Raw genomic sequence first — 26,665 nt, forward strand, 5'->3', positions numbered from 1 at the left:
CACACGTTCACGCAGTTAATTTAATATATCCACCTTTATACCTAGCCCACATGGAGGGAGGGGGTACTTACTTTTTCACAGTACTGTATTATATTTCCACACTACATTGCATTAAAAATTGTTATGATCAGCTGTACCCTGTTGATCTGCAGCTCATTTTAGATATTATGAAATATGTGGCGCGGGTGAGCAAGACACAGAGAAGCAGGGAATTATGGGTGGAGAGTGTGTCTTAGATTCCTGTGGCCATCTTTCTTATTAACCTTGAAGCGGTTTATCTGCAGCCGCTCTCCATCTCTCTCTCTCTCTCCGTCTCTCTCTCTCCAACAAGGAGCTAAAAATAGCTTTCCATTTCCCCAGAGTGTGACTTTAATCAATCCACGTATCAATAATCGGAGCAGGCGTTGTTTGTTTTCTCAGAAGCGGCTCAAACCTCTGGAGTCAAATTGCATTATTGTGTGTTCTGTCTCTAAATGCGCAGCACATGCCAAAATCTGGTTTTCATTTGAAGGATTCCTTATGGGGGAAAAACAGCATAAAATATTATGTGTTCCCGTGTGAAAGCACATGCAGTACAGTAAAAGTTGTGTTTACTGGCACGTGATCGCATTTCGATTCTGCATATTTGAGACAGGCGAGAGAAGGTCGAATAAAAAAGACCCCTTAACCCTTAAGGAAATATTGAAATTATAAATACTACTACTAAAAATAATAGTCATTTTAATTAATTAAATAATTAATTAATAATAATACTAATAATTGTATTAATAATACATTTTAACACTAATAATACTACTATTATTAATACTAGTTTAATAATATAGTAATAATAATAGTTTATTATTATTATTTTTTATTATTATTAATAGTTTATTAATATTATTATTATTAATAACAATAATAACACTAATATTAATAACAGTCTCATGATGATAATAATAATAGCATAATAAAATAGTAATAATAATAACCTAATAAAAATACATTAACATTATTATTAACAATATTAATACTAGTTTTTTAATATAGTAGTAATAATAGTTTATTATTATTATTATTATTATTATTATTATTATTATAATAACAACAACAATGACAATAATTTGTTATTTTTAATAACAAATGTCTAATAATAAAATAATAATAATAAGGATAGTATAATATTAATAGTAATACTAATAATTTAATAATAATAAAAATACATTAATATTAACATTATTAATACTAGTTTATTAATATAGTAATTATAATAGTTTATTAACAATAATTATACTACTAATAATACTAGTTTAATAAAATAGTAATACTAATAGTTAATAGTAATTAGTATTATTACTACTACTAATAATAATGGTTTATTAATAATAATATTAATAATTATGATAGTTTATTGTTATTAATAATAATAATAATAATAATAGTAATAATAATTTATTTAAAATTGTAGCTTAATAACAATAACAACAATAATAATAATAATAATTTATTATTACCAATATCAATACTAATATTGCTAGTTTAATAATAATATAGTAATAATAAAAGTTTATCATTATAAATAATTCTAATAAATAATAATAAAAATTATAGCATAATAATAATAATAATAATAATTATTATTATTATTATTTTTAATGTAGTTTGACTATTATTATTATTATCATTACTATCATTATTATTATTAATATTATTATTAAATTATTGTTATTATTCATAATAACAACAATAATCCACCAAATTATCATATTAATACAACAATATTATTTAATCTCAATATATTCCTAATTACAAAATTATTATTAAAAAAACACAACAATGATTTACACTTCCACTGAATCAACAGCTTCATTTAGTCAGCATACTTATTTTACCAACAAAATATTATTAATATCAATAAACTGTTTTAAATTGTGAATAAATAACACATTTGAAAAATCAGAAACGTATTACATGTTATGGGAGAAATCAGTACTATTGATTGTTTCTCTTGATATTGTAGTGATGATTATTAAAGGTAAAAAACTACTAAACGGCACTAAACTGATTGGCTACATTGATTTTCAGCACAACAAAAAGTGATGGAAATGCAATGCAATGCAATTTTCATTTAATTACACTTAGGTGTTACCTATTTATGAACAGGGTTAGGGTCCTGCGTTTGGTCTGTGTATGTTTTTTTTTAAGCGTTAAAGCTTCATCAACACTGCAGAACAGATCTGGCTCAGTTAATTTAGTTTTGATGGACTGTGATGTGTTTTTCAGGTGGAGGAAGCTGTGAGTGAAGTAGACGTTCAGCTCAAACTAGATCTGCACTTCACTGACAATGAACAGCAGTGAGTATCTCAAATCGCCTCAGTTTTTTTTTCTCCTTCTGCATCTTTACTGCCTGCTACAGTATGGCACATCATGCTACTTTTGCAATATCTGTTAAAAAGAGGATTGTGAATTCAGCAGGCCTTGTTTTTCTGCCAGACGTTACATTACGTTGTTAAATTAGATATGAATGTAAGTGAATGTAGTTGTGGCAGTGTAATAGTGTGTGTAATTGTGTGTTTTAGGCTGGCTGACATCTCTTCAGTGCCTGTGATCAGCAGCAGGACTCTGGGTTTGCATTTCCATCCCCAGCAGGGCCTGCATCACCACCTGCCCGTCATGTTTGACTACTTCCACCTGTCCGTCATCTCCGTCTCTATCCACGCCTCCCTAGTGGCTCTGCACCAACCGCTGATCAGGTGATGCCTCAGCCACGCCCACCAGCTCTCAGCCAATCACCAGTACCTGAGCAAAAGTTACAGCATTTTAACATTTTATTATTATTATTATTATTATTATTATTATTATTATTATTATTATTATTATTATTATTATTATTTATATATATTTTTAATATACAGCATAATAAATTATAAAGTTAGATTTTTTTTTTGTCTTCGACCAGATGCAGATTTTTAATGTTAAAGCCTTCGCTTAAAAGACAAATGTCAGGTCTTCAGAGATGGTAATAATAATAATAATAATAATAATAATAATAATAATAATAATAATAATAACAGCAACAACAACAACAACAATAACAATAATAATAATGATAATAATAATAATAATAATAATAATAATTATTATTATTATTATTATTATTATTATTATTATTAATAATAATAATGCATTCAAACACAATGAAAACATTTATTTTATTTTAATTTACATTAATTTAATTCATTTTAATTTAATGCATCAATATGTGTTTAAGGTGGTATTATTATTCACTATAAATGTTATTAAATTTTATTATAATTTAAATGTAACTGTGAGACATTAATTATTGGGTTTATATAAGGGCAAATATTAATTGTAAACTTAATTTAAAATATTTTAAATACTTACAGCATTATTTGTATGCTTAGTTTTAAATGATATTTATTTAAAAATAAAATAAAATAATAAATAAATTAGGAGGATAACATAAAATAAAACAAGATGAGAAATTTGGGTATTGACCTTTATTTTTATTTTGGAAGTACGCTCATTTTTGCGATTGTTTTAGAACTTCAGATTCAGTGACCTATGGGTCAAAAACCTAAAACGGTCAAACTTTTTGATCTAAAAACAAGTGTGTTCATGACTACCCCATAAAAAGAGTCAGTTTGCAACATCAAGCAGCAGGGGAACGGAATGACACCAGAAGTCTTGAGACAAAAAGATTCAAACGGCTGCGCCCACTCATATGCGAATAGTAAGGTGAATATGGTAACTTTAGATTATTTTATTTGAAATAGAATTTAACACACCATTAGTGTTAATTGTAAAATATTAATGTTATTAATTTATATTCAGATTTAAAATAACTGCAAGACTTTCATTGTTAGGTGAATAGAAGGGCATTATACTGTAGGTATGGTATTTACTTTAATTGGAAAATAAAATAAAATAAAAACTAAATAAAATAAAATAAAATAAAATAAAATATGCATTCAGAGTAAATGTTAAGTTATTTTATTTATTTTAACTGAAATTTAACACACCATTAGGTGTTTATGGCTATATTATTTATAAATTATTAATGTTATTAAACTACATTGAAATTTAAATTCAACTGCAAAACATTATTTATTGGGTGTACAAAAGAGCAAATATTAATTTTGAACTATTTAAACTATTTTAAATACTTTCAGCATTATAGGTATGATATTTATTTTAATTGGAAAATAAAACAAAATAAAACCTAAATAAAAATTAACTTGAAATAAAAAATGTCAGCATTCTGGGTATATGGTAAGTTTAGATTATTTTATTTTAATTGGAATTTAACACAACACTAGATGTTTATGTCCATATTATTTACAAAATATTAACTGCGAGACATTCATTGTTAGGTGTAGAGAAGGGTAAATATTAGTTTTGAAGTTTATTTAAATTATTTTAAATACTTTCAGCATTATAGGCATGGTTGGTTTGAAATAACATCATTTTTATTATAAAGTTAAATAAAATAAATATTCATACATTTATTATTATTTTATAATAAATAATATCATCATTCTGGGTATATGATGAGTTAGGAGTATTTTATTTAAACTGGAATTTAACAAACAATCAGGTATTTATGGCTGACCTGCCTTATAAAATATTAATGTTATTAAATTATTTCAATTTTATAATATTGGAATTTAAATTCAACTCTAAGGCATTCCTTATTAGGTGTATAGGGCGAATATTAATTTTACATTTTATTTTAACTATTTTAAATACTTTCAGCTTTACAGCTATGATTCGTTTTAAATTATAATTATTGTTATTTACATACTTAGCTCACCATTAGATCTATCAGGCAAATCATTTAATTTAATTTCAGTTTAATTAAGAATCTTAATCACTGAGTGTACAAGGCAAGTGTTATTTATTTACAGTTTAATCAAATTAAATTAGAATGGAATTTAATTTAGGTCTTCCATTAGGGCTATAAGACAGGTCTTTAAATTTAATTTAATTTAATTTAATTTAATTTAGTTTAATTTAATTTAATTTAATTTAATTTAATTTAATTTAATTTAATTTAATTTAATTTAATTTAATTTAATTTAATTTGATTTAATTTTAATTTAATTTACATACCTTCATCATTAAGAGTATAAGGCAAGTACATAGTTGATTGTATTATACAGCAACAATCTGCTTGCTGCATAGCACACAGGAACAGTCCAACTCTTCTAATTTAACTGTGAATAGTTTGTTGGATCTGCATCTGGTGTTTTGTAGGCGGTGTTTCTGGCAGGATGTGATGTATGTTCAATGCTGTGGATCTGTGCTTGATCTTTCTCTGAACTCTTCTTAAAGTGTGTATTTGTCAGCGGTGTTGTGTAATGCATTTCAGAGAATGCAAATAATAGACATTCAGAAAGAAACCAGATATTTGGGGATGTATAGGGTTTTACTTTTACCTTACCTATATATATATATATATATATATATATATATATATATATATATATATATATATATATATATATATATATATATATATATATATATATATATATATATTATTTTGGATGTGATTATTACTCAATTAAAACTTCAAATCCAAACCCTTTAATACTGTATACTATATATAAGCAAATATGTACATACACACCAACACACACGCCTATTCTTACCAAGACTTTTTTTTGTTTAAAATCTATGAAATAGAGAAATATTATTGCAATTTAAAACAATGTTTTTCCTCATTAAATGTAGATTAAATGTATTTTTGTTCTGTGATGTAAAGCTGAATATTTCCCATCAATACTCCAGTCAGTGATTACTTCTGAAACCATAATAATATGACTTCCTGCACTAATATAATCAGTTATTATTGGTATATTCAATCGATAATAATGATTCTCATAATATAGCACAAGTCAACAAGTGAGCTGTCTAAGCTTTTAGCGTAGCCTGGAAAATAAACTCATCATTGTTATAACTCGTATTGTTATTGGTCCTTGCCGAGAGCTCTTATATTAACTATATGATATTATTTCATTATTTATTAATTACTTCACAATTATATAGATTGACATCTGCACACACAGCTCACACCATAGGCGCTGACCTTTTGTAATTTGTCTCTGTGCAGTTTTGCCCGCAGTGGGAAAGGGACGTGGCTTGGTAAGGGATCTCCAGAAAGCGAGGCTCCGCCCTCTGCCATGTCAGTGGAGAATCTGATGTTCGGAGCCGGATACTGCAAACCTGTTCCCACAGAGGTAAACACACACGTCAAATCAAAACTGATGGATCATGATGGATCTATTGTCCTGGAGGCACAGAAACAGTACATATTTTGGATGTCTCCCTTATCTGACCCAGGTTTTGGAGTCTTTTCTAATGCTCTGGTGAGTTGAATTAGGTGTGTTTGAATAGGAAGATTTTGAAAATGTGTACTGCTGGTGTGCCTTCAGGAACAGGGTTGATCTAGAGCAGGGGTGTCAAACTCAATTCCTGGAGGGCGGAAGCCCTGCACAGTTTAGTTCCAACCCTGCTCCAACACTCTTACCTGAAGGTTTCAAACAAGCCTGAAGGACTCAATTAGTTTGCTCAGGTGAATTTAATAAGGGTTGGAACTCAACTGCAGAGCTGCGGCCCTTTTGGAACTGAGTTTGACACCTGTGATCTAGACTGACCTCTAATGAACTCTTAAAGGGACAGTTCACCCAAAACAAAAGTACATTAATTCACTCATCCTTACCCCATCTGGGACGAAAGTGAGGAATCAAGGTGCATATGGTCAGTCTAAGCGACTGTTTACTTCACCATAATAAAACAGAAGGTACATGAAAGTGTGAAAATGCTTTCTAAACAGGGTTCTTAGGACAATTGGTATGTACTTCTTTAAAAAAGGTTACTTTTTTCAAGTATGTTTCATATACAAACATAATAGTTTTAATAACTCATCTTTAATAACTGATTTATTTAATCTTTGCCATGATGACAGTAAATAATATTTGACTAGATATTTTTCAAGACACTTCTATACAGCTTAAAGTGACATTTAAAGGCTTAACTAGGTTAATTAGGTAAACTATGGAGGTTAGGGTAATTAGTAGGCCTACATGGAATCTGCGCTTGCAGAATTCCACAGATTTCTAGCCTCTATCATCAACTCTATTTATTTACTTGTGCAAATGTGTGTAAATTTATATTAATTCAGTTATTAATATAATTTTAGTAATATTATTGACTAATATGAAAATATTCATATGATTTATTTACAATTAGTAGATATATTATATGATAGACTTGCTTTGTTTACTAAATGAGTGGATCTAATTAGATTTGCATTGTAAACATTAAATAAAAGTTTATTATTTTATATAAGGTTTTAGTTATGATACGTCCAAAATAATTCTGCATAAATCCGCTGATCTTTAAGACAATTCTGCGCAGAAATAGCCAAAAGAGTCCACAGATTTCATCTGGCCCAAGTAATTAGGCAAGTTATAGCGATGGTTTGTTCTGTAGACAACGAAAAAACGTTCTGTAGATCGAAAAAAATATATAGCTTAAAGGGGCTAATAATTTAGACCTTAAAATGTTTTAAAAAAAATTTAAAACTGCTTTTATTTTAGCTGAAATAAAACAAAAAAAGACTTTCTCCAGAAGAAAAAATATTATCAGACGTACTGTGAAAATTTCCTTGCTCTGATAAACATCATTTGGAAATATTTTAAAAGGAAACAAAAACAATAATAATTCTGACTTCAACTGTAAAATACACACAGTGGCATTATTCCATTCAAAACACAAATAACGCCCACTTCAATAGTCTCTAAATGAATGGGGTATATACCGAAGCATGCTAATAGGACTTTTAATTTGCCATTAACCTGGGTTAAGCGCTTCCGGCGAATTGAATGCCAATGCAAAATCCGGTGCGTTTAAGGTCTGTTTTCTTAAAAAAATCAGCGATCTCCACTGGCTGAGTGATATCCGATTTAAAGTGGGTCTCAGATTGTACCAGAAGCACTGGATTAAATTACATTTCCCCCGCCATATCTTTAATATATGAGCATTTATTTTACCCCAGAATATTCAATGGAGCTTCTGCGCTAGCCTGCCGATTCTGACGGGCGCGTGCGAGTAAACAGCTTTTTGTCTCGTTTTACGCTTGAGCAACTAAATAAATGCTAAAGTTTATTTAACTGAATGTATTTTAATGACATTACAACATCGATGCTGTATAAGGAACCGTATAAAATGAGATAAAGTTCACAATAACAGGTCACCGGAAGTGTATCAGCATGGGAACAGCACTAGCTCGGCATATACCCTATTTCATAGTAAATTTTAGACTTAAACAGCACAGATAATTTGACCGTTCTACCAGTACTACGAGGACAAAGTAGCCATCCTTTACTTTCTTAGTTTTTTTTTGTATGATCGGATGAACTGAGGTCTCTCTTGCCTGTGGAGATTTCCATTTAGTCAGGAAATGGTAACGAGGGCTCCTGGCTCTGTATGGGTCCAGCGTTTACACCCCTCCTGCAGGGCACTTTATTAAGTACAGTGTTACGCTGGAGGGAGGCTGCGTTTGATCATCGTAACGAGCTCAGCTTTAACAGCCTCAAACATCAAGAGCAAGCATCTCTCTCTTACCCTCTAACAGCTCTCAGGCCTTCTCAGCACTTTTACTTCACAATGAAGGATATTATGCGGCGCTTGTCATTTTCTATTATATTCTAGAGTAAGTTGACGCACATCATGATTTTGCCAAGTACGATGCGATCCTGGATTAACACCAATGTTGATCATAGAACAACATTTTGGTTGGAAAATGTAATCCATACATACTCTCAACCCCTAAACCCAACCATAAATTATTCCCAAAATTAGATGTGGATATCAATTGGATAACTATCATGAAGAAGTGCATAAACCTAACCAAAGCCTAAACTTAACATAAACTCTAAATGCATCCCTTAATTCTGATTGGCTGATTGGAATGTTGTTCCAGGATCCTGCGCTAAAGCTTGAAAGCCAGATTGGGTCTGTTGTTTGCTCTAGCTTCTTTTACTTAAGACAACTGGCCAAAATTGAGCATGTTTTAACACACAAGCACTTTGAAACAGTAATCCATGCCTTTATAACCTCCTGCTTGGACTACTGCAATGTCCTTTATTTTGGGGTGAGTCAGTCTTCTATTTCTCGACTGCAACATTTTCAAATTGCAGCTGCGCGTCTTTTTACTGCCACACGTAAATACGAGCATATCACCGCGGTTTTATGCTCTCTTCACTGGCTGCCCGTGTATTTCAGGATACATTGTAAGTTTATTAGATAGTAGGAAAAACAAATACCGTACAAGTAAATGGTTACAGGTTTTTAACTTTGTAATTTTTTAAAGAAGATATTCTGAAGAATGTTAGAAACCGGTAACCATTGACTTCCATAGAGGGAAAAACAAATACTATGTAAGTCAATGGTTACAGGTTTCCAAATTTGTAATAATTGTATTTATTTAAAATGGTATTTTGAAGAATGTTAGAAACCGGTAACCATTGACTTCCATAGAAGGAAAAACAAACACTATGTAAGTCAATGGTTACTGGTTTCCAACATTGTAATAATTGCATTTTTTCAAGAAGATATTTTAAAGAATGTTAGAAACCGGTAACCATTGACTTCCAAGTAAATACTTTAAAAGTCAATGGTTACAGGTTTCCAACATTGCAATAATTGTATTTTTTTAAGAAGATATTTTGAAGAATGTTAGAAACTGCTAACCATTGACTTCCAACGCTTTTTTTTCTAACTATAGAAGCCAATGGTTACTGGTTTCCAACATTGTAATAACTGTATTTTTTGAGAAGATATTTTGAAGAATGTTAGAAACTGGTAACCATTGACTTCCATAATAGGAAAAAACGTATACAATGAAAATCAATGGTTACAGGTTTCCATTATTGTAATAATTGTATTTTTTTAAGAATATATTTGGAAGAATGTTAGGAACTGGTAACCATTGACTTCCATAGTAGGAAAAAACTAATACAATGAAAGTCATTTGTTACAGGTTACCAACATTGTAATAATTGTATTTTTAAAAAAGATATATTGAAAAATGTTAGAAACCGGTAACCATTGACTTCCACAGAAGGAAAAACAAATACTATGAAAGTCAATGGTTACAGGTTTCCAACATTGTTCAAAATAATTAATGTTTTGTTCAACAGAAGATAGAAACTTAAACAGGTTTGAAACAAGTGAAGCTTAAGTAAATACTGACAGAAGATTTGATTTTGGCTGAACTATCCCTTTAAATGATGCAATTGAATCAAGTGAGTTAAACCAGATCAGTCTTATTCCGGAATGAATGATTCAGAGCGATTCATTGAAAAGATTTATCTCAAAAACAACACTTCCCAGACTTGCAAACTGTTTATATGCATTGCCTGCAAATAGATGGTGACACTATCCCATAATGCATGAACTCTTCGTATGACCTGTGTTGCCTGTATGCGAGTGTAATTTTGACTGTCTACGTTTTCCAGCTGTCACAGGTACTAAAATGTGAGATATGTCAATAGGAACCACAGAGCAGATGTTTGTGTGTGTGAAAGAGAGAGAATGAAATCAGTACGCATCTGTTTGAGTCTAAAAGACATAACTGAATGTAGATTACAAAGCTTCACGTGTATAATGACAGTGTTCGGCACTATCTTTACACTCAAACATACACACACATTACACAATATACACAAGTATGCAGGAGAGTCATATTAGAGGCCCAAAGGAGACGCAATTACACATGAATCAGCACTTTACGATCATTCATTCATTCATTTTGCTTCGGCTTAGTCTTTATTTCAGAGGTCATCACAGTGGAATGAACCGCTAACTATTCCAGCATAAGTTTCATGCAGCGGATGCACTTCCAGCTGCAACCCATTAATGGGAAACACCCATACTCATTCACATTCTCATTCACTCATACACTACAGACAATTTCACTCATTCATTCATTTTCTTTTCGGCTTAGTCCCTTTATTAATCAAGGGTCGCCACAGTGGAATGAACCACCAACTCATCCAGCATATGCTTTACGCAGCAAATGCCCTTCCAGCTGCAACCCATCACTGGGAAACACCCATACACTCTCATTCACACACATACATAACGGACAATTTAGTTTATTCAAATCACCTATAGCGCATGTGTCTGGACTGTGGGGGAAACCGGAGAACACAGAGGAAACCCACGCCAACATAGGGAGAATTTGCAAACTCCACACAGAAATACCAACTGACTCAGTCAAGACTCAAACCAGTGACCTTCTAGCTGTGAGGCGACAGTGCTAACTACTTAGCCACCGTACTGCCCTCACTTTACAATTATAATAATAATAATATAATAATGTTTTAGCATGGACGAAGCAGTGGCACAGTAGCTAGAGCTGTCGCCTCACAGCAAGAAGGTCACTGGTTCAAGCCTAGGCTCAGTTGGCGTTTCTGTGTGGAGTTTGCATGTTCTCCCTGTGTTCGCGTGGGTTTCCTCCGGGTGCTCCGGTTCCCCCACAGTCCAAAAGATATGCGGTACAGGTGAATTAGGTAGGCTAAATTGTCCGTAGTGTATGAGTTTGTGTGTGAATGTGTGTGTGGATGTTTCCCAGAGATGGGTTGCGGCTGGAAGGGCATCCACTGCGTAAAAACTTGCTGGATGAGTTGGCGGTTCATTCCGCTGTGGCGACCCTGGATTAATAAAGGGACTAAGTCGACAAGAAAATAAATGAGTGATTAAATGAATGAATGTTTTAGCATATGAGATTTTTAAAGGATCATGTGACACTGACGACTGGAGTAATGATGCTGAAAATTCAGTATTTGGTCAAACAAATAAATTACATTTGAAACGATATGACAGTAGGAATTGGATATTTTAAATGGCAATAATATTTCACATTTAAATATAATTATGGTATAATATTTTATATTTTATTGCATTATTGATCAAATAAAAGCAGATTAAGAGAATCAAATGTAAATGGCATACTCTGATATAATATCCATTAATTAACAGGTTCTGGGCCTTTGTGTTAATTTTTATTAATTTGCATTATGAAAATTCCGTTGAGCAGTTATAATAAAGTGACTTTTACTTACATTTTAGTAGTTTGAACAATACACTGTATTAGAAATAATATAGAAAAAAGCGTAAAATAACAAGATTTTCTGTCAGTTTTTTTTTCTATTTTATACTGTAACTTAATCTAGTTTAATTTATAACTGTAAAACACTAACTAGTGCACTATAACATCTCTTAAAACTACTAAAAGTGTCTAAAAACTACTAAAAGTCATTTTTATACACTTTAAAATTGTTATGGGAAAGATCACGTTTGCGTAATGTACACTACCTGACAAAAATCTTGTCGTCAATCCCAGTTGTAAGAGCAACAAATAATAACTTGAGTTCGAGTTGATCATTTGGAAAAGTGTCAGAAGTAGATTTTTCAGATGAATCATCATGAGCTCCAGGATTGGCCAGCCCAATCACCAAATATAAACATTATTGAGCATGTCTGGGGTAAGATGAAGGAGGAGGCATTAAAGATGAATCTAAAGAATCCTGATGAAGTCTGGGAGTCCTGCAAGAACGCTTCCTTTGCCATTCCAGATGACGTTATTAATAAGTGATTTGAGTCATTGCAGAGATGTATGGATGCAGTCCTCCAAGCTCATGGGAGTCCACTGCAGCATGACTTTATGTTCTATACTGGACATCATTTCTGTTAAGTGACAAGACTTTTTTCTAAGCAAAGTCAGACCTTACTGTCCTAATTAAATAATTAACAATCAAGGCATGATCATGTTTTATTTTGGTCAAATAAGCGTAACCTAAAGGCCTTTGTCTTTCAAATAAGCCACTTCTGCCAAATGATCAACTAGAAGTCAAGTTATTATTTGTTGTTCCTAAAACTTGGATTGGCGACAAGGTGGTGTAATTTAAAAGCATTTAAAAACAGTTTAAAAACAAATTTATGTTTGCATAAATAAAAAAAATTCATCTAAAAATTATTTACTTTCAATTTATTTATTTTTACAGTATTTCAAATGATTACTTTAAAACAACATTCACCAGTTTATTTACACTATCCTGCTCTATTTCAGTTGTGTTTAGTTACGGAGCAAACTACAGTAAATTCATATTCAAAATCTACAGACTTTATTACTGAACATGCTTCAAGTCAAATAAAATGTGCACATTAATTGTTCACATTTACTGAACAGAGAGGGTGTTTCCTTTTAGAGACCCTAAAGTGTGCCCTTCCTGTCCCCAGGATGTCTCTCTGTGTCGCTCTCCATAAGCCAGTGCCACGTGTGCACACATTCTCCTATTTTACTGCTGGGAAACCGACTACTTAAAGTTTTACTCTGCGTTTGATCTTCATCTAATTATTGAGCTTCAGGCTCAACTGAACATAAACATACAGACCACATTACACATAAACGACAGAACCATCTAGATAGATATATAGATGGATGGATGGATGGATGGATGGATGGATGGATGGATGATGGATGGATGGATCAATAAACAGAACAAAAAAGCATGGGAAGATGATAGGATGACAGATAAAACATAGAAATGTTTATGGATGGATGGCAGATAGATAGACAGATGGATGGACTGATGAATAGATGGAATAACGGATAGATGGATGGAATGATGGCTGGATGAAATGACAGGTGAATTGATGGAAAGACGGATGGATGGACAGTGGGATGACGGATGGATGGATGGATGGATGGATGGATGGATGGAACAATGGATGGATGAATACAGTGGATGGATAGATGGGACAAGGGATGAATGGATGGAGGGAATGAGGGAATGACGGATGAATGGATAGATGGATGGATGGAATGACGGATGAATGAATGAATTAATTAATGAATTAATGAATGGATGGATGGATGGAACAACAGATGAATGGATGGATGAAATGACAAATGGATGGATGGATGGATGGATGGATACAGTGGATCGATTGAACAATTGATGGATGGATGGATGGAAGGAACGATGGATGGATGGATGGATGGATGGATGGATGGATGGATGGATGGACGGATGGAATGATAGATAAATGGATGAATAGATGAAATGACGGATGGATGGACATAGTGGATGGATGAATAGAACAACAGATGGTATGAGGGAACAACAGATGGATGGATGGATGGATGGATGGATGGATGGATGGATGGATGGATGGATACATACAGAAGATAAAACAACAAATAACAGTTGGATGGATGAAAAGACGGATGGATGGACGGTGGAAGACCACAGTTGGATGGATACAGTGGATGGATGGATGGATGGATAGAATGACGGATGGATGGATGGATGGAATGACAGATGGATGGACATAGTGGATGGATGAATAGAACAACAGATGGATGGATGGATGGATGGAATGACAGATAAATAGATGGATGGATGGATGGATGGATGGATGGATGGATAGAAGATAGATGGAACAACAGATGGATGGAAGGAACGATGGATGGATGGATGGAATCACAGTTGCAGGGAACAGCAGATGGATGGAATGATGGATGGATGGATGGATGGATACAGTGGATGGATGTAACAATGGATGGATGGATGGATACAGTATATAGAATAATGGATGGATGGATGGATACAGTAGATAGAACAACGGATGGATGGATACAGTAGATAGAACAACAGATGGATGGATGGATGGATGGATACCTTCAGTAGATAGAATAATGGATGGATGGATACAGTGGATAGAACAACAGATGGAGGGATGGATACAGTAGATAAAACAATGGATGGATGGATGATGGATGGAAGGACGAATACAGTAGATAGAACATATGGATGGATGGATGGATGGATGGATGGATGGATGGATGGATGGATGGATAAATGGAACAACAGATGGTTGGATGAATAGATGGTTGTCATAGGAAGCATGTGTTTGTAAGAGCTTAAAGTTGTTTGTTAGGCCACCTGAAAAAGTAGTTGTTCAGTGTTTATGCAGTCTGGTTGTGTGTGTGTTTGTGTGTTTGTGTGTGTGTGTGTGTGTGTGTGTGTGTGTGTGTGTGTGTGTGTGTGTGTGTGTGTGTGTGTGTGTGTTGAAATAACAAGGCAGAAGTGTGACATGCAGTAAACTGTGACCTTCCCCCTGTGTGTTTGCAGGGCAGTTTTTACGTGCCGTCGGAGAACTGTCTGCAGCGAGCGTACACGTGGCACCGGCGCATCTGTAAACTGTTGCTGGCGGCTCACAGGGCTCTGCGCTCATATTACACCACACTAATGAAGGAGATCCCTCAACTGCAACACATCCAAACAGGTAAACACACACTCACACACACACACACACGCTATTATATAACTCATTCAACTTTAAAGACAGTACTAATGGTTTCCTCAAAGACTCTTCCACCTAAAAAAATAAAAAATAAAATGTATCCCTCATGTTTTTAAATTAATTAAGATTTTCGTTAAATTATATGTGGCATCCAAAAACAAATGTGCTAAACAAAAGCAGACAGTGATCAAGGGCTGTGAGGCTGCAAAAAAAGACTTTAAAAAGCACCATCCGATTAAAGAAATACTCTAGAAAATGACAAGTGTTAATTACCTGATTTTACAGTGGTTTATAAAGGTGTTTTGGGTCTTTTTACACTTTGATATTGCGTAATGGGACCTGAAAATAAAATTAAATAAAACAAAATAAGCAGATTCTTACTCTGTTTTGGTCATGTAATTCTAAATTAAATCTAAAATACAGGTTGTATTATTCCATGACCAAATCTGACAGTAAAATAAAATAAAATAAGCAGCTTATTATTCAGTGTTGGTCATGTAATTCTAAAATAAATCTAAAATAACACAGGTTGTATTATTTCATGACCAACTCTAATAATAAAAACTAAATAAATAAAATCTAAATAAAAATTGTAGTAAAAAAAAAATAATTAAAATAAAAATAAATAACATAAAAAGGTAATATAATTCTAAATAATAATAATAATAATAATAATAATAATAATAAAATAATAAAATAAAAATATATAATAAAAAATAAATACAAAAATACAAATAAGTAAATAAAACAAAAAGGTAATATAATTCTAAAATAAATCTCAAATAACTGAAGTTGTGTTATTTTATGACCAACCCTGACAATAAAAATAAAAAAATAAAATAAATAAATAAAATAAAAATAAAATAAATAAATTAAATAAAAAGATAATATAATTCTAAAATAAATCTAAAGTAACGGAGGTTGTATTATTCCATGACTAACTCTGAAAATAAAAGAAAATTTATTAAATAAATTAAAATAAATAAAATAAAATAAATTAAAATTAAATTAAAATAAACAAAATAAAAAGGTAATATAATTCTAAAATAAATCTAAAGTAACAGACATTGTATTATTCCATGACCAACCCTGAAAATAAAATAAAATAAATAAAAATTAAATTAAATAAAATAAAAACACAGCCAACCCTGACAATAAAATAAATAAATAAAATATTAAAAAATAAATAAAATAAAAAGGTAATATAATTCTAAAATAAATCTATAATAACATAGGTTGTATTATTCCCTGACCAACCCTGAGCATAAAAGATACAAAAATAAATAAACAAATAAATAAATAAATAAATAAATAAATAAATAAATAAATAAATAAATAAATAAATAAATAAATAAATAAATAAATACATAAAATAAAATACAAAGGTAATATGATTCTAAAATAAATCTAAAATAAGAAAGGTTGTTTTATTCCAAGACCAACCCTTTCAACTTAATTGTTTTTAGTTCAATCAACTTACATTTTTTTAGACTAATACGTTAACTTAATTTCTTCATGTTGTCTCAACACAAATCGATTTTGTAGAACCCAGCATTTTTTTACAGTGTTTCCTTGTGTTCTCCTTTCCAGAGGATCTTCCCCTTGAAGAAACATTGAACCAGCTCACCATTGAACTGCAGGTTTGGGAATCACTTAATTGATCAACTATATTAGTTAAACAGACAGTTTTCACATTGGTAAAGGGATTCTTTTCATCAAAAAAGAAAGAAGGATGTCTGCCTGATGAATGTTGGAAAGCAGCAGCCGTTTACCTCCACAGTATTGTTTTGGAGTCTAATAAGGATGTAAATTATTCTTGTTTTGTGTTCAACAGGTGAAAGAAGTTCAGAAACGTTCAGAACCAGTTGAGTGTAAAGTAACTATCCCAATCCTCTCTCTGTGCAGCTGCAGAGCGGTCATGAGAAAGTGGCAGAACAGATCAGCAAAGATCTGACGCAGCTCTGCGCTCAACTCTCTGCTCTTTGGACACAGTTTTTGGAATCCACGGTTCCCAATCCATACATCCGATCATACCTGGCCCAGGAGCACCACACACTCCGGGTGAGAAAGAGACAGAGAGAGAGAAAGTGTTCTATGTTGAACTGTGACATTGTAGACTATAGGTATGCCCACACGGAATCTGCGCGCGCAGAATACCGCAGATTTTCCGCAGAATTTCGTAGATTTCTGCAGATTTTTAGCCCATTATTAATTCTGTTTATTTACTTGAGTAAATGTGTAAATATGTTTTTATTCAGTAATTAATGACTTTTTATTTATTATATTAAGGTTTTAGTTATAATACTCCGCTACAAACTCCCCAAATAACTCCGCAGAAATCTGCAGATTTTTACCAAAATTCTCCGCAGAAATAGCAAAAAATCTGCAGATTCCGTCTGGCCCTGACTATAGGTTATCCTATTATACAGTTGAAGTCAGAATTATTATAGATTATTATATAGATATAGATTATATTTGACTAGATATTTTTTCTAGATCCTAGTATTTAGCTTAAAGTGACATTTAAAGGCTTAACTATGTTAATTAAGAGAGTTAGGGTAATTAGACAAGTTATTGTATAATGATGTTTTTTTTCTGTAGACAATGAAAAAAAAATCTTGCTTAAGGGGGCTGATAATTTTAACCTTAAAAATTAAAAACGGGTTTTATTCTAGCCAAAATAAAACAAATAAGACTTTCTCCTGAAAAATATATTATAGAAAATACTGTGAAAAAATCTTTGTTCTGAGAATAGAAATATAGGGGCTATAGAGCCCCCTAAAATTGGCATAGTGACAACCATGGTATAGAGAGAGGAACTCTAGAGATTCTAGAACGCATTTGATTTGATAGAAAATCAGATAAGAAGCATCATAAGCATCTACAATAAGTCTAAGGGCCCTATCATGCACCCGGCGCAATGTGGCGCAAGGCATGATGCAATTGTTTTTTGCTAGTTTCAGCTCGGCGCAAGAGTCGTTTTGCGTCACGCTGTTTAAATATCAAATGCATTTGCGCTCATATGTGCGCCCATAGGCGTTCTGGTCTAAAAAAGGAGGCGTGTTGAGGCACATTGCTATTTTGAAATACTATAATAGATTTTTCAATAGACCAGAACAAAGCCGGTATATTGTCCAGCGCAGAGCGCGTTAGTTGTGCGCCTCGCTTACACACGGCTTAATACACAAAAGATGTAGAACAATACGCAAATATCTTTACATATGAAAAAGAATTCAAATATTAAGGATATATATATACAGTTGAAGTCAGAATTATTAGCGCCCCTGTTTATTTTTTTCCCCAATTTCTGTTTAATGGAGTGAAGATTGTTTCAGCACATTTCTAAGCATAATAGTTTTAGAAACCCATTTCTAATAACTGATTTATTTTATCTTTGCCATGATGATAGTAAATAATATTTTACTTAATATTTTTAAGACACTTCTGTACAGTTTAAAGTGACATTTAAAGGCTTAACTGGGTTAATTAGGTCAACTAGGCAGGTTAGGGTAATTAGGCAAGTAATTGTATAACGATTGTTTGTTCTGTAGACTATCAAAAAAAAATTAACTTAAAGGGGCTAATAATTTTGTCCCAAAATTGGTTTTTAAAAAATTCAAAGCTGCTTTTATTCTAGCCGAAATAAAACAAATACGACTTCTTCCAAAAGAAAAAATATTATCAGACATACTGTGAAAATTTCCTTGCTCTGTTAAACATCATTCGGGAAATATTAAAAAAAGGAAAAAAAATCAAAAGGGGGCTAATAATTCTGACTTCAACTGTATATATATATATATATATAGGATATAAATATAAAGGATTAAAATATTACAAAACATTATTTTCTAGCCTACAGTACATAAATATAAAAACCATACTTTCATGCCTTCTTCGTCTTCAGTTCATTCATAACAATTTGCTTTTGTATTATATTATTATTAGCAGTATTATTTATTATATGCATATTTATATTTGTTTTTTTAAAAACAAGCTTAGATTTGTCCACACTGAAAAAAATTAATCAAAGATGATTTCTTGGATTTACTCAATTTTTGTATGTTAAGTGGTTGTAAGCAAATGAATTGTGTTGAATTTAAACAAACAAATTAAGTTGAACATTATTTAGTTGAATTTGATTGTTTAAAATCAACACAAATGAATTGTTTGCGACAGTTCTGCATGCAACACTTTTTTCAGTGCACCTGTCAGGTTTCAGACCATATGGGGCACAGCATGTGTATTAGGATATAACTCAGGTTTTTGAGCACACTTCATTATTATTGTTCATTTATTCGTTTGCTGGGAATTAGAACTGAATTTAGAAACAATTTTAAAAACAAATCTTTGTGCCTAACAAATAAAATTATTTATAGGCTAATTGATGTTTGTGCGTACAAGGTTTCCCTATCCACGAGAGCGAAAGTGAAAGTTAATAATTTATCTCTCATTCTCGCGCTGCAGATGCTCTGTTTAACTCTGTTTTCTTGCTAGTGAAATGCTCAGTTTTTCCACTTACACTTACTTTACGTCATGTAAATAGCAAATGCAGTTATGGCGCACCACAACTGACTCTTAAAGGGAATGGGAGATGAAACTCTGATTGGTTTATTCTCAAAACACACCTATAACTCATTATGAAAATAAGCTCAACCCTTTTAGATCATGCGCCACGGTGCAAAGCGGATTTTTCCCTCCTTATATTAGCAAAAGGATTCTGACACGCCCCGAATGCGTTTGCACCCTGTGCTTTGCATTTTGCACATGGACCGTCAAAATAGAGCCCAAAGGGTTTTGAGTTCATTTACAAAATAAACATAGTTCAATTCAGTAGCTGCAACAATCCGACACTATTGCCTATAATTAGATTTATATTATCGTAGGTTGAATCCTGCAATAAATAGCTGTTCTCCTACACAGCCTTGAATTTCCCAGCATCCCTCACACCTCCGCTTCCTCTTGAGCGATGCATTAGATGTAGGATCTTCACATCTTCTGAAACATGCAGGATTTCCACCCACAGGACAGCTCAGCTTTTAATTACAGGACTCGGAGTTATTATAATGACGACAAAAGATGAAGAGATGAATCCAATTTTGCCTTTATAACTGGAGCGGTTTTATTGCTCTCTTCTACCCGAGGTAGCTTATTAAATATTTCTGCTCGCTGTGGAAGACGTGCATGTCTGATCTTAAAAAATATAAGACCTGAGATTGTAATGCATTTAAAATGTGCCCGCGAGACAAACGAGAAGAGAGTGAGAGACGCTTCAATTATTCAGGTAGAGCATGAACGATATATAACTTTGCATGATCTACTGTGACATAGAGAGTTACTTTTTACATTAATAACTCTTAAAATAGGCAATGTGTCAATCATCTATGTTTTAATTGTTGAAAAAGTAAAAAGGTTTATGTAAAACATCTCTTTTTCTACTCTCTAGGTTTGTTAATTAAAAATGACAAATTTACTACTTGGAATGTGCTAAAATGTATGCAATTTTATGAATGAATGAATTTACCCTGTTTAAAAGAAAATTAATTCATGAATGAAGTGATTTTTTTTTTAATTAAGTGAAATTAAGTGATCCTATTTAAACGAAAATGAATGAATGATTGAATGAAGCAATCCTGTAAAAAAGAAAATAAATGAATTAATTAATTAAGTAATTCTGTTTAATTCTTTTTATTTTAATTTCTGTAGCTCTTTTACAATGTAGATTGTGTCAAATCAAATTAAGAAAATGAATAAATGAAAGAATAAAGTGATCCTATCTAAAAAAAAAATAATGTGTGAATGAAAAATACGATATCTCTTTTTCTACTATAGTTTTTTTTTCATTAAAAAGGACAAATTTACTACTTAGGTTGTGTTATAATGTGTTTATTAAAAAAATAAAAATAAAATATATATATATATATATATATATATATATATATATATATATATATATATATATATATATATATATATATATATATATATATATAATTTATATTATATATCCAATTTATTATTATTTATTATTAAGAAAATCCAGTCATCCAATAGCATCCAATACATTAAATACATAAAGTATAAATAAAAACAAACACATAAATACACACTTCAAATAGGGATAAAAATAAAATAAAATAAAATAAAATAAAATAAAATAAAAATAAATAAATAAATAAATAAATAAATAAATAAATAAATAAATAAATAAATAAATAAATAAATAAATAAATAAACAAACAAACAAACAAACAAACAAGAAGCTAATTAGTTTCGGTATTATAATTCTAAAATAAATCTAAAATAAGAGAGGTTGTATTACTCCATGACTAACCCTGAAAATAAAATAAAACAGTTTATGAGGTATTAATTTTAACTTTCTGATTAAATAATTAAATAATTAAGTGTTCTTTTTCTACAGGCTTATTTCTATTATTATCATTTTATTTTACTTTATTATTATATTTATACATGCTAAATTTATTGTTTATTTGCAGGTCAGGAGATTTTCTGAAGCATATTTCTTCACTGAACATCCCAAAGAGTCTTCGCTCACATTTCAGGAAGAGCTGTGAGTCTTTTATTATTGTATAGTTTATCAGGCACATAAAACATATGCCTAGCTGTCCTAATGCAGACATGACTTTAAATGAAGGTACTGGTTACTACCGATGACCTTTTAATTCACTAACGATGAGTGATTTACATTTTCAAATATTATAATTTAGCTTGATTTGTATTTGTGACATAAATAATAATAAACATTAGCCTTGTTGTGCATGTGAGCCTTAAAAAATGATATCCCTCTCATTAGAATCAACAGACATGCACAGGTTTCCACAGAGATGCGCAATTCAGATTACCTGCTCCGTATGCCTCCTCTTCCGGTGGAGTGTCTGGACATTGATGGAGACTGGAGCAGCCTGCCAATCATCTTTGAGGACAGATATGTGGACACGCCCTGTTTAGGTGACTGCACACAGTGATCCTGTTTAAAAGAAAATGAATGAATGAATGAATGAATGAATGAATGATATGATCATGTGTAAAAGAAAATGAATGAATGAATGAATGAATGAATGAATGATCATGTTTAAAAGAAAATAAATGAATGAATGAATGAATATGATATGATCACATTTAAAAGAAAATGAATGAATGAATGAATGAATGGTTAAATGAATGAATGGTCATGTTTAAAAGAAATGAATGAATGGATTAATGAATGATATGATCATGTTTAAAATGAATGAATGAATGAATGAATGAATATGATATGATCATGTTTAAAAGAAAATGAATGAATGAATGAATGAATAAATGAATGATCGTTTAAAAATGAATTAATAAATGAATTAATGAATGATATGATCATGTTTAAAAATGAATGAATGAATGAATGATCATGTTTAAAAGAAAATGAATGAATGAATGAAAAAATGAATGAATGAATGATACAATCATGTTTAAAAGAAAATGAATGAATGAATGAATGAATGAATGAATGAATGATATGATCTTGTTTAAAAGAAAATGAATGAATAAATGAATGATTGCAGTGATCTTGTTTAAAACAAATTGAATGGATGAATGAATGAATGAATGAATGAATGAATGAATGAATGAATATGCATATGAACAAAAAACATGTATTCATTAGTTTAGCTGTTTGTTTGGGTATTTAATCACAAATGAATGAATGAAACAAAAAAAACTGTGGAAAAGGCAAACAAGAATATAACAAAGTATGCGCACAAAAACAAAGTTTCTGAATCAACATGTAAACTTGTTTTTCTGGAACTAAGAGCTTATGCAATAGAAATACAGTTATCTCAGCATAAAAACCATCATGCCTATGGAAAGTCATCCCAAAAGATAACATTTCATGCACATGAAAATGTATTGGGTTCTTGGCATGATTTAATCAAAGAATGGCTGATAAAATGAACAGCAATGAATTGAAAACAAATCAACAGAAGTACAGATTTTGAACACTTTTCTCTTTCTCTGTTCTAGACTACAATGTCGTCCATGAGCAAAATCAGGCTGTCTTGAACTCTCAGCCTTGTTTTGAGCCGACTAGGGTAAAAGGCCAAACAGCCAGTCCAGCTGAGAAAACACAGGACACCAGTTTACCAGCAACAAGCCCTGAGGAACCTCCATCTGAAGACTGTACAGAAATGCCCACATACATGACCCTGACTGACCACCAGGATGATGATGTCACTGAACATATCAAACCCAGACCTCAAGCAGAGACTCTGACTGACCATGTGGAGGAGGCAGATATTGATGGATGCGAATTTATTACGACAAGCTCTAATTCAAGAATCCATTCTGTAGATGAGGTCACGTGCCAATATGAAAATGATGGCAACACTATGTCGGTAGACACCGATGATGTAATAGATAACCAAGAGAAAACCAGCTGCCAAAAAGAAGCTGCTAATGAATCCGATCATACAAGTTCACAACAAACTAATGTTTTTAATAGTGGGCAGCCATTGCTGCTTGTTCCCACAGATCTTGGAGAACTTCCTGACCTTACCAGCCTTGGCAGCTTCGAATTTTTACCCACATATAATCATGATGACAATCTCGAAACACCAGGTGATACTGGGAGTCCTGACAACCAGGAGCCACAAACGGTTTTCGATAACAGACACATCCAAGCACCTGCAAAGGATTACGGAGGCAAGGATACATCACCAGGTATTCTACTGAAGGCTACCCTACCTGGAACAGACCCTTTAGTCACATCCCCTTCACGTAATGTTATACATCAGATCCGCCGTTTATCTGAGACTCCACCCAGGGGTGTGTTTTTGGGCGGGGCTAAGCTAATGAATCGCTCCTCCTCTGTGATCTCAGACTCTGGAATTGAGAGCGAGCCAAGCTCGGTGGCCTGGACTTTGGAGGGTAGGGGAGTTGTCGCAGGGGGTCGTGACATCTTGCAGAGCTTGGCGCGCTGTCGGACTGCCCATCAGAGCTCTTTGGAGGGCTTACAAACCGAAAGTCATGGCAGCCTGCCAAGTGCCACACAGGCCTCTTTGACCTCTATAAGCTCTCTGCCGTATGAAGAGGAGGAGGATAGACAGCTCAACACGTTAACCAAATCTGCCTCAGCTCCGCAGATCAGCAGCCCTGACGACACAGAGGAAGATCGTGAAACACCCAATCAGGAGACGAGGACTGTGTGTGAGGCCAATCAGGTGACAGGGACTAGGTGTGAGGCCAATCCGATGAGGCAGAATAAAGAATCTGCCAATGAGGTGAAAAGGAATCTCCAAATGGAGGAAACTACCCAACAGGATACTACAAATGTCCTTGTAGCCAATCACATAAGGGATGAAGCTGCCAATGAGGTGAAGCAGACTCTTCAAGAGGTTACTAGGGAGGATGGAAACACAACAACCAATCAAGAGAAAAGGAATGTTTGTGTGGCCAATCAGTTGAGGAAGAGTGAGGTTGCTGCCAATGAGGTGAAGCAGAATCTTCAAGGAGTTTTTAGGGAGGATGGAAACGAAACAAGCAATCAGGAGATCGATATAGAAGAGTCGTCCAATCAGGATATCACAGATCTTACTTTTGTGAATCCTGAAATGCTACTATACCAGCAATTTTTGATGGATAGTGGTAAAGATGCCACATTGGAGGAACTAACTGAAAACTCCAAGGACTTTCAAGGAAACATTTTGCTTAAGGAGTATTTGATGGATGAAAGCACAGAGATTTGTCGATGTGAAGATGAATACTGCGAACACAAAAGGAAGCTGGAGTCAAACCAGTATCACAAGGATGCTGACGACATCAGTGTCTGTCATATTCATTTGAACGAACTGGAAGTAGCAAGTATGGAGAACCTCCCAGAACCAACAACCAATGACAAGAGGACTCATGGAATTGCAGCCAATGAGAAAGAAAGGCCTGCTGATCCCATTGAGCCTCCAACCAATGAGAGAGATCAGCAAATTTTAGAGGGACAGAGCAGAATCAATAAAGTGCCAAGTACAGGTCTGGCATTTGTAAATAAAAAGGTGGTGGAGGTTGTTAACCTGTCGGTGTCATGCGCTCCCACGTGCCTGCCCTTCTCATCTGTACTACGCGATTCACCTTCGGTCAGTGGAATCTCCACACGACAGGCCACCTCACCCATTACCCATCAACCTCTGGGCTCCTTCGGGATCATCTCCTCCAACTCCTTCTTTGGTGCTGACCAGGAAATCAATGAGAGGATGATAAAGTAAGGCTTTCTTGGATTTAGTTTTATGTATTCATATATATTCTTACATATACAGGAGTAGACTTCTATGGTGCTCAGTAGGATTGCAAAGGTACATGTATTCGTTATGCACTGTCAATCTACAGGAGTCACCATTTGGTTCATTTAGTCTGAGGATGAATACAGTCAGTCTAGATGTGCAAGTCACTTGATTTAGGTAGAAGATGACCATAGTGGTTCAACAACTGAGGTGTCATTCACAGAGAATGTGTCTTTGCTTCTGAAATTGTGAGATGGAGAGCTCAGGGATGGTTCTGCCATGTTTACGTCAATTAAAACAGTTGTCATTTCAACTTGCTACCGTAGACCCAAGCTCGCAATGCTTCCCCCACCTCCTAGTTCTTCTGATTGGTCCACTGCTTTGAAACTAACATTAATCAGATTATTGATTAAAACAGGGGGGCATTTTGATTATTGAAGCTGCACTGAAACTGCAATTAGGGCTCTAAACACCACAGAAGTCCCCTTTATGTCACAAAATGTGCAGGAAAATACTGTGTGTTTTCCTCAAAAACCTTAAAGTCCATGTGAAATCAAAATTTACAATGTTTATTTTGCTAGCTCACATTGTTAAGCATAAAGCGAACTATCAATCCATGCAAGTCAATCCACTGAAGAAAATTAGGGGTTTTTTTTTTTGGTAATCTTCAATCAAAGTCTGACCATTCTGCGATTGGAGTGGCGGATGGTCCTACTGTGGATTTCAACCCGAGGGGTTCCATAGCAACAGCATACTAACGCCCTCTCTTTGGTTTTCCTATGAGGGAATAATGCGTAAAAGAAAGCCCCACCCCTTACTGAATATTCCATTTCAGTCGGAAACACATCAACATTCTGAAATAAAAGTGTTACGCCAATGGTCATACACCACCCCACCCGCTCCGAGCTGAGACTGAACTGCCGACTCTCAGTATGGGAGTGGGTTGCTCTACCAAAAAGGCTAAGAACATGACCATGACTTTTTAGAGGTCAGAGAAGTGAGGTTTACCTGCACAGTACTTCACT

At 33.0% G+C, this 26,665-nt stretch overlaps 1 protein-coding gene and 1 long non-coding RNA gene across 4 annotated transcripts in view; one reads left to right on the forward strand and one right to left on the reverse strand.

Moving 5' to 3' along the window:
- fam135b (family with sequence similarity 135 member B) overlaps positions 1 to 26,665 on the forward strand; it is a 75,843-nt gene that overhangs the window by 37,488 nt on the left and 11,690 nt on the right. For all 3 annotated transcript variants that reach the window (XM_001343070.10, XM_068217718.2, XM_009301217.5), the window contains exons 5-13: positions 2,263 to 2,333; positions 2,559 to 2,732; positions 6,116 to 6,242; positions 15,210 to 15,363; positions 16,972 to 17,021; positions 17,287 to 17,442; positions 21,876 to 21,949; positions 22,193 to 22,347; positions 23,395 to 25,621. In XM_001343070.10, coding sequence (XP_001343106.4) covers positions 2,263 to 2,333; positions 2,559 to 2,732; positions 6,116 to 6,242; positions 15,210 to 15,363; positions 16,972 to 17,021; positions 17,287 to 17,442; positions 21,876 to 21,949; positions 22,193 to 22,347; positions 23,395 to 25,621 — 3,188 coding nt within the window. The remainder of the gene's footprint in view (positions 1 to 2,262; positions 2,334 to 2,558; positions 2,733 to 6,115; positions 6,243 to 15,209; positions 15,364 to 16,971; positions 17,022 to 17,286; positions 17,443 to 21,875; positions 21,950 to 22,192; positions 22,348 to 23,394; positions 25,622 to 26,665) is intronic.
- LOC141378991 (uncharacterized) lies at positions 1,829 to 25,608 on the reverse strand. The gene is made up of 3 exons (XR_012394862.1): positions 22,242 to 25,608; positions 6,092 to 6,228; positions 1,829 to 2,778 (listed from the first exon to the last, which is right to left on the reverse strand). It is a non-coding gene; the product is annotated as an uncharacterized lncRNA (long non-coding RNA).

The sequence above is a fragment of the Danio rerio genome, chromosome 19 (genome assembly GCF_049306965.1).
Source record: "Danio rerio strain Tuebingen ecotype United States chromosome 19, GRCz12tu, whole genome shotgun sequence".
NCBI lineage: Eukaryota > Metazoa > Chordata > Actinopteri > Cypriniformes > Danionidae > Danio > Danio rerio.